Here is an 11,799-nt window from a genome sequence, read left to right as displayed (position 1 = left end):
GTGTGCTTTCAAACATCAATCTTATCTGTTTCCTAATAAAAAACATATAAAGACAACAATCTTAACTTAATCTTAATTTACAATCTTCACACGGTCAGCTTCCTCTTTTCTGTTGCTGATTAAGACCTAACTGTAAATTACTGTAGATAAAAAATAGCCAAATGCATCAAACTTAGAACTTGAAATGCTTTTTACTCTTTTAATATCCACATGAAAGTCAGAGAGATTAAAGCTAATATCACAAATGCATTTAACACTTCTAACAGAGCAGAGATGAAGTCAGCATGAGGAAGAGACCACAGGAAGTAGATGCTATATTCATGTTTAAGAAGCAGCGCATCAGAGACTTTGACAGTTGAGAGGCTGAGACCGAGAGAGAAGCACGATGGATCAGATCAGATGGATTATAATGTCTTCATTTCTGATGCTGCTGGTTCAGTTTACAGGTAAGAGAATACAAGTTTGGTTGCAACATGGTGAGTTTAGTAAAATCTTGGAAACCAAACATGAGACACATTTGCAGACTTATCTAAAATAATCGTCACACTAACTATAAACATAACATATTCATGTGTCAGTTTATCATATTTCTCTCTTTTTATCAACAGCAGTGGCTGGGAAGCAATCCTACTCCACTGTCAGAGTTGGAGATGAAGTCATTTTGTCTTGTGGAAATGTGACATATGATCAACGTTACAGTACTGACTGGTTGTTCTGGGATAGAAGAAACAGAGTAAAGCTGTTTGAACAACGGCAGACTCACAAAGGAGCCAAAGCTAAATCAGACAGACTGAGTGTTACAGAGAACTGTTCTCTGGTTATAAAGAAGGTAACACTTGAGGATGCTGGTAGTTACACCTGCAGAAAGTTCAGATCAGGAGTAGATGGTGAAGACACTGAGGTTGATCTGTTTGTTGTTAGCAGTGAGTATATATATATACATCATAATGTTTTCAAACTGTTTTGTTAGAACAATATAGTGAAACATTACAATAAATATGATTACAGTGATGAAGTTAATTTTTTCTCTCTCAATATCTCCATCTTTACCAGTGACTGAAGAGAAGAACGATGATATGGTCACCTTGAGCTGCTCTGGGTTGATATATTGGTGTGAACACACAGTGAAGTGGCTGTATGAGGGTGATGAGAATGACGTGAAGACAACAGAGTTTTCCTGTTCAGCCTATGTGACATTTACATCTGACCTTAATCAGAAGTCAAATTATTACGAGTCATTGAAATGTGAAGTGAATCATGTTAACACTGGAGAAGTGCAGCTGTTCAGCTTCAGCCCTCCTCAGTACTCAGGCTGGAAACCAGGTGAGAATATGATGAATATGATGAGCTGTTTAAAATCCTGTTGTGGATAATTTGTTTTCTACAACAGTTTTGTTGTTTTGTTTGTTATGGTGGTGATGCAACAACTACTATGACTAAATCACCAATGAAAACAGGAAATAATGGAACATCAGAAGAGACAAACAACACAACATCTGAAAACAACAACGATGGAAGAAAACCAGAAGGTAGTGACTGAACAGAACAAAACTACATTTACATTTAGAAAGACATGCAGGCAAAAGACACTTTGTTCATTCAGATATTAGAGATATAGAGACAGCACAAGAACACACTAACATGTAGCTCGTCATCATAACACCTCTGACTATACTTAACTCTTCTAACTTCCTGTTTTAGGCTGGTGGAAGATCATCGTCATGTCTCTGGGTTTAGCATCACTCATAACAAGTGTTGTGGTGGTCAAAATATGGGCAAGAGCTAAAGGTGAGAACATTCACAGATTCAACATTTATTTTGAAAAAGTTGGATAAACCTGGATTTTTATTGTGGAAGCTAAAGTTGACTGTCTTTTGTCTTTTTGTCTTTAAGGGAACAAAACACAGACGGAAGAAAACAATGTGAGTTTACAGTGAACATTTAAATGTCTATAAAAATATAACCTTACAGAGAAAGATCTTTTTTGAATCAGACATTTATTTGCTCCGTTTTCACAGGAGCATGATGATGAAGATGAAGATGAAGGTTCGGTGATCTATGAAGAAATAGCAGAGGTTTCTACCTCTGTCTGACTCCACTGATCAACAACATCAACTCACCACAGAGTCCTCTGCTGTTAAACATCATCTCATCATATATTACATGAGTAGATACCAAAATGATGTTGATGGATGACTGAATGTGTTTTCTGTGCCGAGCTGTTTCTATTTTAGTCTGAGCTGGACAAAGAGACTCAAGTCTTGATCTGATCTCATATTAAGAAGCCCCCCTTTGAGTCAGTCCAGAACCTTAACTTCCTCTAAAGCACATAACTTGATATATTCTCTGTAATGATCGGTGACCTCTCCTCATCACCTGCTCATCTCCAACAAATGTCATCTCCAGAATGTCATTGAAGACTTCTGTCCATATATCTGATCTATAGGCTATACGCAGAATTCATGCCATTCCTCCAACTGTTTATTCTGTATATCATGTCTGATGTTAGCATTATTGTACTTACACCTGCTATGTATATTTTATACTTATACCTGCGCTGCCGACTGTAACTGCTGCTCATACTGATACTGTATACTGTATATCTGTGTATTCATATCCGTTTATTCTGTTTATTATATGATATTATATGTAAATTACTCTGCACGTTGCTGCTTTTTGCACTTAAACTGCATGTCGTTGTCTCAGTACTTGTACTCTGTGCAACAACAATAAAGCTGAGTCTAATCTTGAATCTAAATTTTCTTCTGGTTTCAAAATGTATCTGTGAGTTTTAGACTTTCTGGTTCTTTGTGTTCAGATTTAATGAGCTTTGAGTCTTAATGGAATTTGTAACAACCCTGTCTTTGTTATGGCTGATAATAATACAAGGTTTACAAGTTAACTAATATATTTGAGTTAATTTACTAAAAAATATTTTTGCAGTCATTATACAGATAACTATTTACATATTTAGTTATTTACATCAGCAGTTATGAATCTACCTCTGTGGTCTAAGTTCTGAGAGCATCTGATTGGTTAGTTTAGCTCCATGTGAGTGAGAAACAAGGAAGTGTTATTGTGGTGGAGCTGATGATGTGTGGACAAGGGGGTAAGCTTTGCTTCAGAACTTGAACCTCCTATGGCGCCATTTTGATGCTACAAAACGATCACCTCCCATTAGCATCCCATTGACTCCCATTCATTTTGACATCACTTTGACAGCGAATAACTTTACATCTGAAGCGTTTAAAGACTCTATTTGTCCGTTGTTTATTTCTAAAGAAACACGACAATGTATAAAAGGCTCCATTACCTTGTACCTCACGTTATGGCTCCGTAGCAGACGCTTTTATAAAAATAGGCTAATGATTGTGTCATAACCACGAGACTTACTGTCACACAGTAGAGGAATTACGGTATAGTACAGGAGAAGCTCACAGGCAGTTTGGACTTACATTATCTGTTTAAGTTTAATTACTAATGTTAACTAGCATGTTAGTGATCAGTAATTAGCCTGTGTCTATGTTATCTCCTTACATATACCTACACTCTCCGTCTCTGTAAGATTGGGAATGATTGAGATTTCTCTCTCACAGCTACCAGAAGACTTCACACTTTCAGACACGTTGCTCACGTCACATCTACGTCTTCAAGCTCAGTTGGAGGCTGCTCAGTAACACTCAGCCTGCACCGGGTAAGTTGCTGCTTACTTCTCATTAAGAGTGAAACAACCTCCACATATCGAACCCTTACGTTACAATAATCTTAAACTACCTTAAACTGCCTGTCTCTCTTAGTTATGCTCTTAGTTATGCTGTTATAGTTTTAGACTGTCTGGGGGACTTCCTTCCTTCCTTCCTTCCTTGGACTCTCTCCTCTCCTCTTTCCTTTGACTGCTCTCTCCTCTAACTTTTCATCTCTGTGCATCCCGTACCACGGGATGACTGCTACTAATCGGGCTCTGAGGAGTTTTCTCCCCGGAGTCCTTGTGTTTTGATTTTTTCTCACCCAGCATATTTCCTTGGAGCACGTTGGCACCAAGATCCTAGTTGAAGCTGTCCCCGTGGTCCTGCTGCACTCCCTGCTGAGCTCAGCGGTGCCCTGCAGTGTCATTCTGTATCCTGCTGAACCCTGCAGCTTCCCGCTACATCCATCCATGCTCTGCTGGGCTATGCTACATCCTGTAACGCCCTGCAGCGCACTGATATGACATGAACTACTACCACTATCATTTTACGTCACTATTCCTTATCCTTAAAGTGACTATTATGCCTTTGTTTATCACATCCCCAACTGGCATCGTCAGACACCGCCTACCAAGAGCCAGGGTCTGTCCCAGGTTTCTTCCTAATAGGGAGCTTTTTTTCGCCACTGTCGCACAAACTGCTTGCTCTTGGGGGAATTACTGGAATTGTTGGAATTGTTGGGGCTTTGTAAATTATAGTGTGGTCTAGACCTACTCTATCTGTAAAGTGTCTCGAGATAACTCTTGTTATGATTTGATACTATAAATAAAATTGAATTGAAATTGAACTGAATAATATACATTTGCAAATAAAAGTATTTATATTCAGTTTTAACACTTGTTTTGTCATTCTCTTTCTTCAGCACACAGACCACACTGCAGCTGACCTCTGATCAGCTGACCTCTTTTTGTTCTCTCAGCTCTCGTAGTAAACCTTCCCTCTGTTGGGTTGAACACCACTGTTTACACTGGGCTCTAACATTTGTCTATGTAACATATAAATACATCTAAAATAACCGTTCAGGCTGCATTCAGAAGAAGCTTTCAAGAGAATAATGATAAAGTCAGGGGATTGATGCTATATTCATGGTTACTGTAAGACACAGCGCATCAGAGACTTTGGCCGTTGGCAGTTTCTATATTACATTTATATTTTCATTTTTTTTTATCTCTAAATATTGTTTTTGATCTTGGATCAGAGTTTTCATGCGGGGGAGTGGAGTTCATGTCCCGGGAGTACTACTTAAGTGGACAGGTGTTTTATTCCAAACCACAATCTGTTTTCTAACTTAAGTAGGGGTTTTGGTGTCTGAACATGCATTTTCGTACAAATTATACGAAACCCATTCATATGAATGTGTTGAGTGTAAATAAAATTTGGTTAAAAGGCCGTTTTTTCTGAGGATGAAAGAGTTTTTTTCTGACGCTGAGGCCGTTTCATTTGAGTCTGATATCTGAGGATGTCCTAAAATTAACACCGTACCGCTTTCAAGGAAATTAACACTAGTCAATGGAGAGTGGCCAGACTCTCTGTACAAATGAAATGGACCAGAGTCTTGTAGGACCAGGCTAGTGTACCAGAGTCTGGTAGGACCAGGCTAGTGTACCAGAATCTGGTAGGACCAGGCTAGTGTACCAGTCTGGTAGGACCAGGCTAATGTACCAGAGTCTGGTAGGACCAGGCTAATGTACCAGAGTCTGGTAGGACCAGGCTAATGGACCAGAGTCTGGTAGGACCAGGCTAGTGTACCAGAGTCTGGTAGGACCAGGCTAATGTACCAGAGTCTGGTAGGACCAGGCTAATGTACCAGAGTCTGGTAGGACCAGGCTAGACCAGATAAACATCTGAAACATTAATGTTGAACACAATAATGAGTGTCTGTCTGAATTACCTGAAGGCAGAGCATCAAGTTCTCTAAATCCAACTTCTGGACTCTAAAATCGGTTTTATCCAAGAGTGTGTGATGACACCACTCAACACATTTTCATAACTGGGTTCTTATAATATTGTACGAAGACGTATGCACAACAATTCATCCTACAAAATTACGGCTACTGCCGGCCGGTCACATGTAAATAAAGTGGTCCACATATTTACGTTTAGCCGAGAAAAGGTGACTGTGGGCCGGGTACAGAGCATAGGGTTGCACGATATTGACAAAATGTGATATTGCGGTATTGATTATGAATATTGCGATACAGATATTAATTTAGATATTTTTAAACATATGTAAAATTACAAAAGTTATGGGAAAATCAAAATAGATTCATAACAAATAAAACAAGTTTTCTTACAACACTAGGTTTATTTCAACTGACCGTCATATTGGACTGGTCCAGCATGAATAAATAAATAAGGACCATGTCTACAGAACAGGACCTGTTCTACTGGTTGTACAGTATAAAATATATAAATAAAGAGAACAGGATATTGAGTCAATATATCATGCACCCCTAACAGAGCACCACGAGGTGAAGGTGCTTTCAATCTGCGTTGCAGTTAAGTCGACAAAATGTGACTGTCATGCAGCGTCGACAGTTAAACTCAGACACCAAAATTATTAAGATTAAAAAAAGGTTGTGGCTTGGATTAAATCACTGGTCCTCTTAGGTAGTACTCCCAGGACATGAACAGTGGTTTCCTAGGTGACAGTCTTGTGTTTTTCCCCTTAACTTCTTCTGGGACACGAACTCCGCTAACCCACATTAAAACTCTCATCCAAGATCCATAACAATATTTAGAGACAAAAAACTGAAAATATGAGTGAAAAAAATAAATATATTCATATATTTTTCATTTAGCAATTACGACTTATATTTACCCGTATATTAGTGCCCTCTAGTGGCCGTAGTAGATATGATAGCAACAAAGCAGGAAGTAAGGTGAGTATATACCGCCAAATTTTGTCAAATTTTGGCACGTTGGGGTGGAGTCGTCAAACAAACACAGGACCTTCAGGGTTTGAGTCCCGGCTGAAAATAAAAGTAAACGGAAAGTTTTCTTAAAACTTAACGAACGTCATGTTCTCCGTTATGTGCGTGTAACCTTCAGGAAGGGAATTAATGTCTGATTTGAACCCAAACCACCATCTTTTTATCAACTTAACTAAGGATTTTTTGTGCCTAAACCTAATCAAACTGCGACCATTTCACAACGTTAAAGACGTGTTTAAAATTCCGACCGTTACCTTCTCTGGTGTAGTTATGAGGCTATGGTAGGACGCTGCTGTGGGTCGTATTACAAGGTTCTCATATCAACTCATATCATTGTATGGTTTGGAGGACTTGTTACAACATCTACATTGTGCATATGTTCTTAAATTAAAAAAAAACTTTAAAATGGAGTAATAACAAGGACAGCTCTGTCAAATTCTTTCCAAGTATGCCCTCGCAACTATGAGCTCAGAATACATCCCATGCGCTATAAAGTATGTATTATATAGTAAGCTAACCCAGTTTGCAGGGGCATCAGTCACGAGTGGACAGAGCAGGGCTTGGAGCCACACTGAGGTCCGACCCCAGAGACGGAGCAGCCAGTGACCCAGTTCAGAACTCCACTGACTTAAAAACAGACTTTCTTTCAAAGACAGAAGCTGCTTCAGAAGTTTCTTTTATCTCTTTTTTTAGAAGCAGTGGCTTGAAGAAAAAAAGAAGTGGATCCCAAAGCGGAGTATGGCGTCCCCCTGGGGTCTGTGATAGGGTGTACTGCATAATGTGGAGTAGTCATTTACTGGGACATTTTCTGCAGAATGATATCACGTGTTTCTTTCTCTCTCTCTGTAAGCGACCCTGTGGAGGGTCATGAATTTCTGCTCCACAGAGATCCCTGCTGGCGTTTAATCTGATGCACGTTCAGTGGTGTTAAATTGGCCATAAATACCCGTGAGAGAAGAGACAACAGAGCTCTACAATATGACCTAAAAATCTATATCTTGACACATGTTTCAAGATGATTAATGTAACACTAGTGGAATGCCTCTATGGAGGACAATGTCTGCCAATCTGTTGGTCCACCAGACTGAAATATCAACAACTGTCGGATGGATTGCTGTGAAAATTCGTTCGGACATTCCAACACATTCTCAATCCCAACTCGTCTAAATATTACCGCTTGGTCAGGACCTTATGGCTTCACTTTTTGACGCCCTTGGTATCCCTTTGGCATCATTTTTCAAACACGCAGGATAAAACCCCTTATAGCCCTTTGCCACTGGCCAAAACCCCCACTAACACCCACTAATATCTGGCTTTTGTCTAAAGTGGTAAAGGTTACAATTGGCATTCATTCCCGGGAGAGTCTCGCATTACCAGAACTTCCTTCACAGCGCAGCTGAGGAGGGTCTGGCTCGTCCACACAGTATTCCTGGACAGGAGAAAAAGGTGCTTCTTGGGCAGCGCTAAGAGCAATCCCGGAATTGGCACGTCGTGGATATAGACAACTCCTGGGACAAATGTCTCTGTATAGGCACAGGTATTTTGACAGTGATTGAAACAGGGCAGCCAGTATGCTGATTTTTGGCCTTTTTTTCTGTTTCTGTAAGCAGAATAAATGGAAATCGGGGTTCAGTGGATCAGCCCTTTGACCGGCACCAAAACATCTCTCACCGGATAAATGATTCTGTATTTTACAAGTCTATTTCTTCTGGTTTCCTCTTTCTTTACAGCCTCAAACCCTGACTTCATTATCACTTATACTTTGAGTTATCTGGAGTGTTTTGGGTTTTGTAAAAAGGGAAGTGGCTTTCACACTAAGCCTGGAGACAAAATAACACGTCTTTATCTGCTGTAGGCAGTCATTTTCTAGAAAGGACATACAAAAGAAAAGAGCTAATAGTGAGCATCATTAGCTACACCTGCATATTAAACAGACCGATTTTCAAAGAAGTCATTACCATTCAATGATATGATGGCTTAAAAATCCACGGTAATGTTGTCTTTTAATTCTCTCCTCAGGCTAATGCATATTTACTCCTGAATCTCAATTTTGCAGAAATAATTACAAGCTGCAATCCATCCAGAGATATTTAAAACTGAGAAATAATGCAATACGTGTATGCATCAGTGCATTTAATCCAAATTTGACATGGAAGGTAAATGGAGGAAAACACCTTAAAGCGGTACAATATAGCAGTTTTGTGCTGTGTCTGAAATCCCTTTCATGTAGTGGTTTATAGAGAGCAGTACATTGAGATTTCAGACGCACACACACTACATTTTTTATTATGAAAGGGGGAATAAGAGTACAAATGTTTCAGCCTCAAGCCTTTGAATGTCTGTGTGTTTATAGGTTTGACCCGACGACAGCATCTCTGAGCTGCAGGCCCTCAATCATTAAGTGATTCAATTGGATGACACAAAAGCTAATCTACTGCAAAATCAGATGAGTCACCATGAAAGAACAACCAGGGACATTCGGACTCAAAACAGCCCTGAGTTAAAAAGAACGCCCGCATCAGTCGTGTTGCTTCAGGTAACGATGAGACATGGAATATGATCCGTGGAGTCCAGTTTGGCCAACAGATCCACGAGTTTCAAAGTTTATCTGACACCAAAACACTTCACAGGAGCTTTTTAACACTCCTACATAGGATTTCACAACTCTGAAAACTCATCACGGCAGCAGTTGTTTGACTTTCCATCACAACAACTGCTGGGGAAATATGGTGTGTGTGCTGCAAAGAAATCTGCCAAGAATGTGACCGTCCTTGTATTTTGGACGCTCTTTCGTCTAATTATAAGGCTGACATCTCAGACCCGAACGACGGAGCCATCAGTTGCCTTTCCCTCACCATTGCCAATGACACCAATCACCCTCTTATTTCCACACTTCACACTGCTGCCATCTGAGGACTCTGAGGTGTAGAAGGAATCGCTTTGGCAGAAGTTTTGTCGCTTCTGCCATAGCACTGCAAAACAAACTATCTCGCTGACTTTGTATCCAATGTCGTTGTTGTAAATGTGGTGGTTTCTATATGTCTTTATACCTGTCTTTGTGTTATCTGTTGATGTAGTTGTCCGTGTATATTGCCATGTGCATGAAACAGACTGTGAAAACTAATCTCTCTCATGGGACAATAAAAATCTATCTATCCATTGCTTCTCATCACTTAGAACTGAATGAAACTAAGGGCGTTACCCTATTCTTGTTTTTATGCTGATTTTAATAGCGCCAAAACACGCTTGTACATGTGGCTGAGGTGAAAGACTTGCACTGGAACCAGACTTGACAAAGACAAAGAATGTGACTTTAACGTCCGCCGAAGCATCTACTATTGATGCAAACAAAATATATTTTGATCGTCATTTAAGGTTTGACTAGTGCTCTTTTAATTAAATCATATCATTGCTTCCTTTCAATGGTTTAATGGCACCTGACTGGAGAATTAGCACCATGGCTGTAAATATTCACGTAACCGTAATGGATGAAAACACTGATTACAGTAATTATAATTTTTTGTTGCAGATTTCCTAGAAAATCTGTTAAAATGTTAGCTACTTGGATGGAAAATAGACTCCTGTTTCTCAGCGATCTTTTATCCAAGAGTTTTTGAAAATCCCATTTGATTTGGGGTACAAAAGCATCCAGAGACAAACGTATTTTGGTGAAACTGATTGCAGTCAGCCTTCCTGTCCTTTGATCCAGTTCATTTGAGCCAACAGCATTCACAGGTTGTCCTGCAGGTGTGATTCGTTCGTGATTACCTGGCTGGAATGAAACAGCAGGGTTCAGATTCCAGTGCTGCAGATCATATTTAACAGGCTCCTCTGTGCTTTATATAAGATCTGATATGTTATATAAGGGCTGTACCTGAGTGAAAATGACTGTATTTATAACGCTGACTGGCCGCGAGTGAAACACCTCTCGAGCTGTGATGTGTTCCCGTTCCGCAGCATCGTTCTATCTTGGTCTATTTTGCTGCACTTACAGTATCATCATGTCACATGCTGCTCTTTGTATCGCCTCTGTAAATTATGCAGCATTGTTCTTTTGCAAGTTTAAACAGCTGTTACTGCTGTGTTGGAGGCACTGAGAAAATCCAATAAATCCACAGCTGTCGAAGCGGACGGGCTTCGGGCTCTGAGCTCCGTGGACTGGTGCAGCCACTGACCAAGCTTCAGTGCTGTACAAGTTGGGAGTTGTTTTGTTTTTTTACGTATACATGTTTATTTCACACGTCATCAAAGTATCATTGAACACAAAATGATCATATATAAGCGCATGAAATGGGGAACCCCGAATAAGCTACTAAAAGCTTTTCGGAGGGGGCCCGATAACGATAAACAACAACAGATAATATACAATCCAAAAACTCAATTTACCATAGACACAAAATAGACAATACAAAATACGACAAAATACAGACACACTTAGACTAACATAGACAAATACTACAAACAGACAGACGATCCCAAACTATAGCATTTAAAGAATAATCAACAATCATAGGTTATGAGCAATTTCTCCTTGAGGCTTTTCTTGAAGATGGAGACAGAATACGACATTTTCAAGTTTTCCTCAAGCTCGTTCCAAATCTGCGGTCCCATACAAACTATACTCAGGCTCGTACATCTTAACTGTCGTTTTTTGCCAGTAATTAGGTGTTTTTTCCTTGTGTCGTAAGTGTGAAGGGGACGATTTATTGGAATAAGCTCACACCAACGGTAGTTTAATCTATGGATAACCTGGAATATCATGCGGGCATTCTGAAAGACATTATATTCGGTAAGCCTTAATATACCCGGATGACGAAATAGAGGACGAGTGGGGGTATTGGGCTCGGACCACGTTAATGCCCGTATGATTTTGTTCTGTAAAATCTGTAGTTTTTTCAAGTGGCTGGGAAAAGTATTACACCATATGACATTACAATAGTTTAAATGGAGTGAGACTGTGTTGTTGAGAGGCGTTACTCTATATTCACCTATATCCCAAGATTAACTTCTTGAGGCTGGAACATACCCATCGTTGACTGACAGGATATTTATTAGGAAATCATATCCTTTGAGACATGAAATGATATTCCAGTGAGTGAATAATTTAAATGACATGACAA

At 39.6% G+C, this 11,799-nt stretch overlaps 1 protein-coding gene across 1 annotated transcript; it reads left to right on the top strand.

Annotated features, from left to right (window-relative positions):
* Positions 1–385: 385 nt before the first annotated feature.
* Positions 386–1,540, top strand: LOC114572884 (uncharacterized). Its single transcript, XM_028604664.1, has 4 exons — positions 386–446; positions 609–923; positions 1,054–1,323; positions 1,458–1,540. Exons 1-4 carry the CDS (start codon positions 386–388, stop codon positions 1,538–1,540), a joined length of 729 nt encoding a protein of 242 aa, XP_028460465.1.
* Positions 1,541–11,799: the final 10,259 nt, after the last annotated feature.

This window comes from Perca flavescens, chromosome 18 (genome assembly GCF_004354835.1).
Source record: "Perca flavescens isolate YP-PL-M2 chromosome 18, PFLA_1.0, whole genome shotgun sequence".
In the NCBI taxonomy this organism is placed as follows: Eukaryota; Metazoa; Chordata; class Actinopteri; order Perciformes; family Percidae; genus Perca; species Perca flavescens.
Note: the sequence above shows the minus strand (reverse complement) of the source record. Positions and strands in the feature narration are given on the sequence as shown.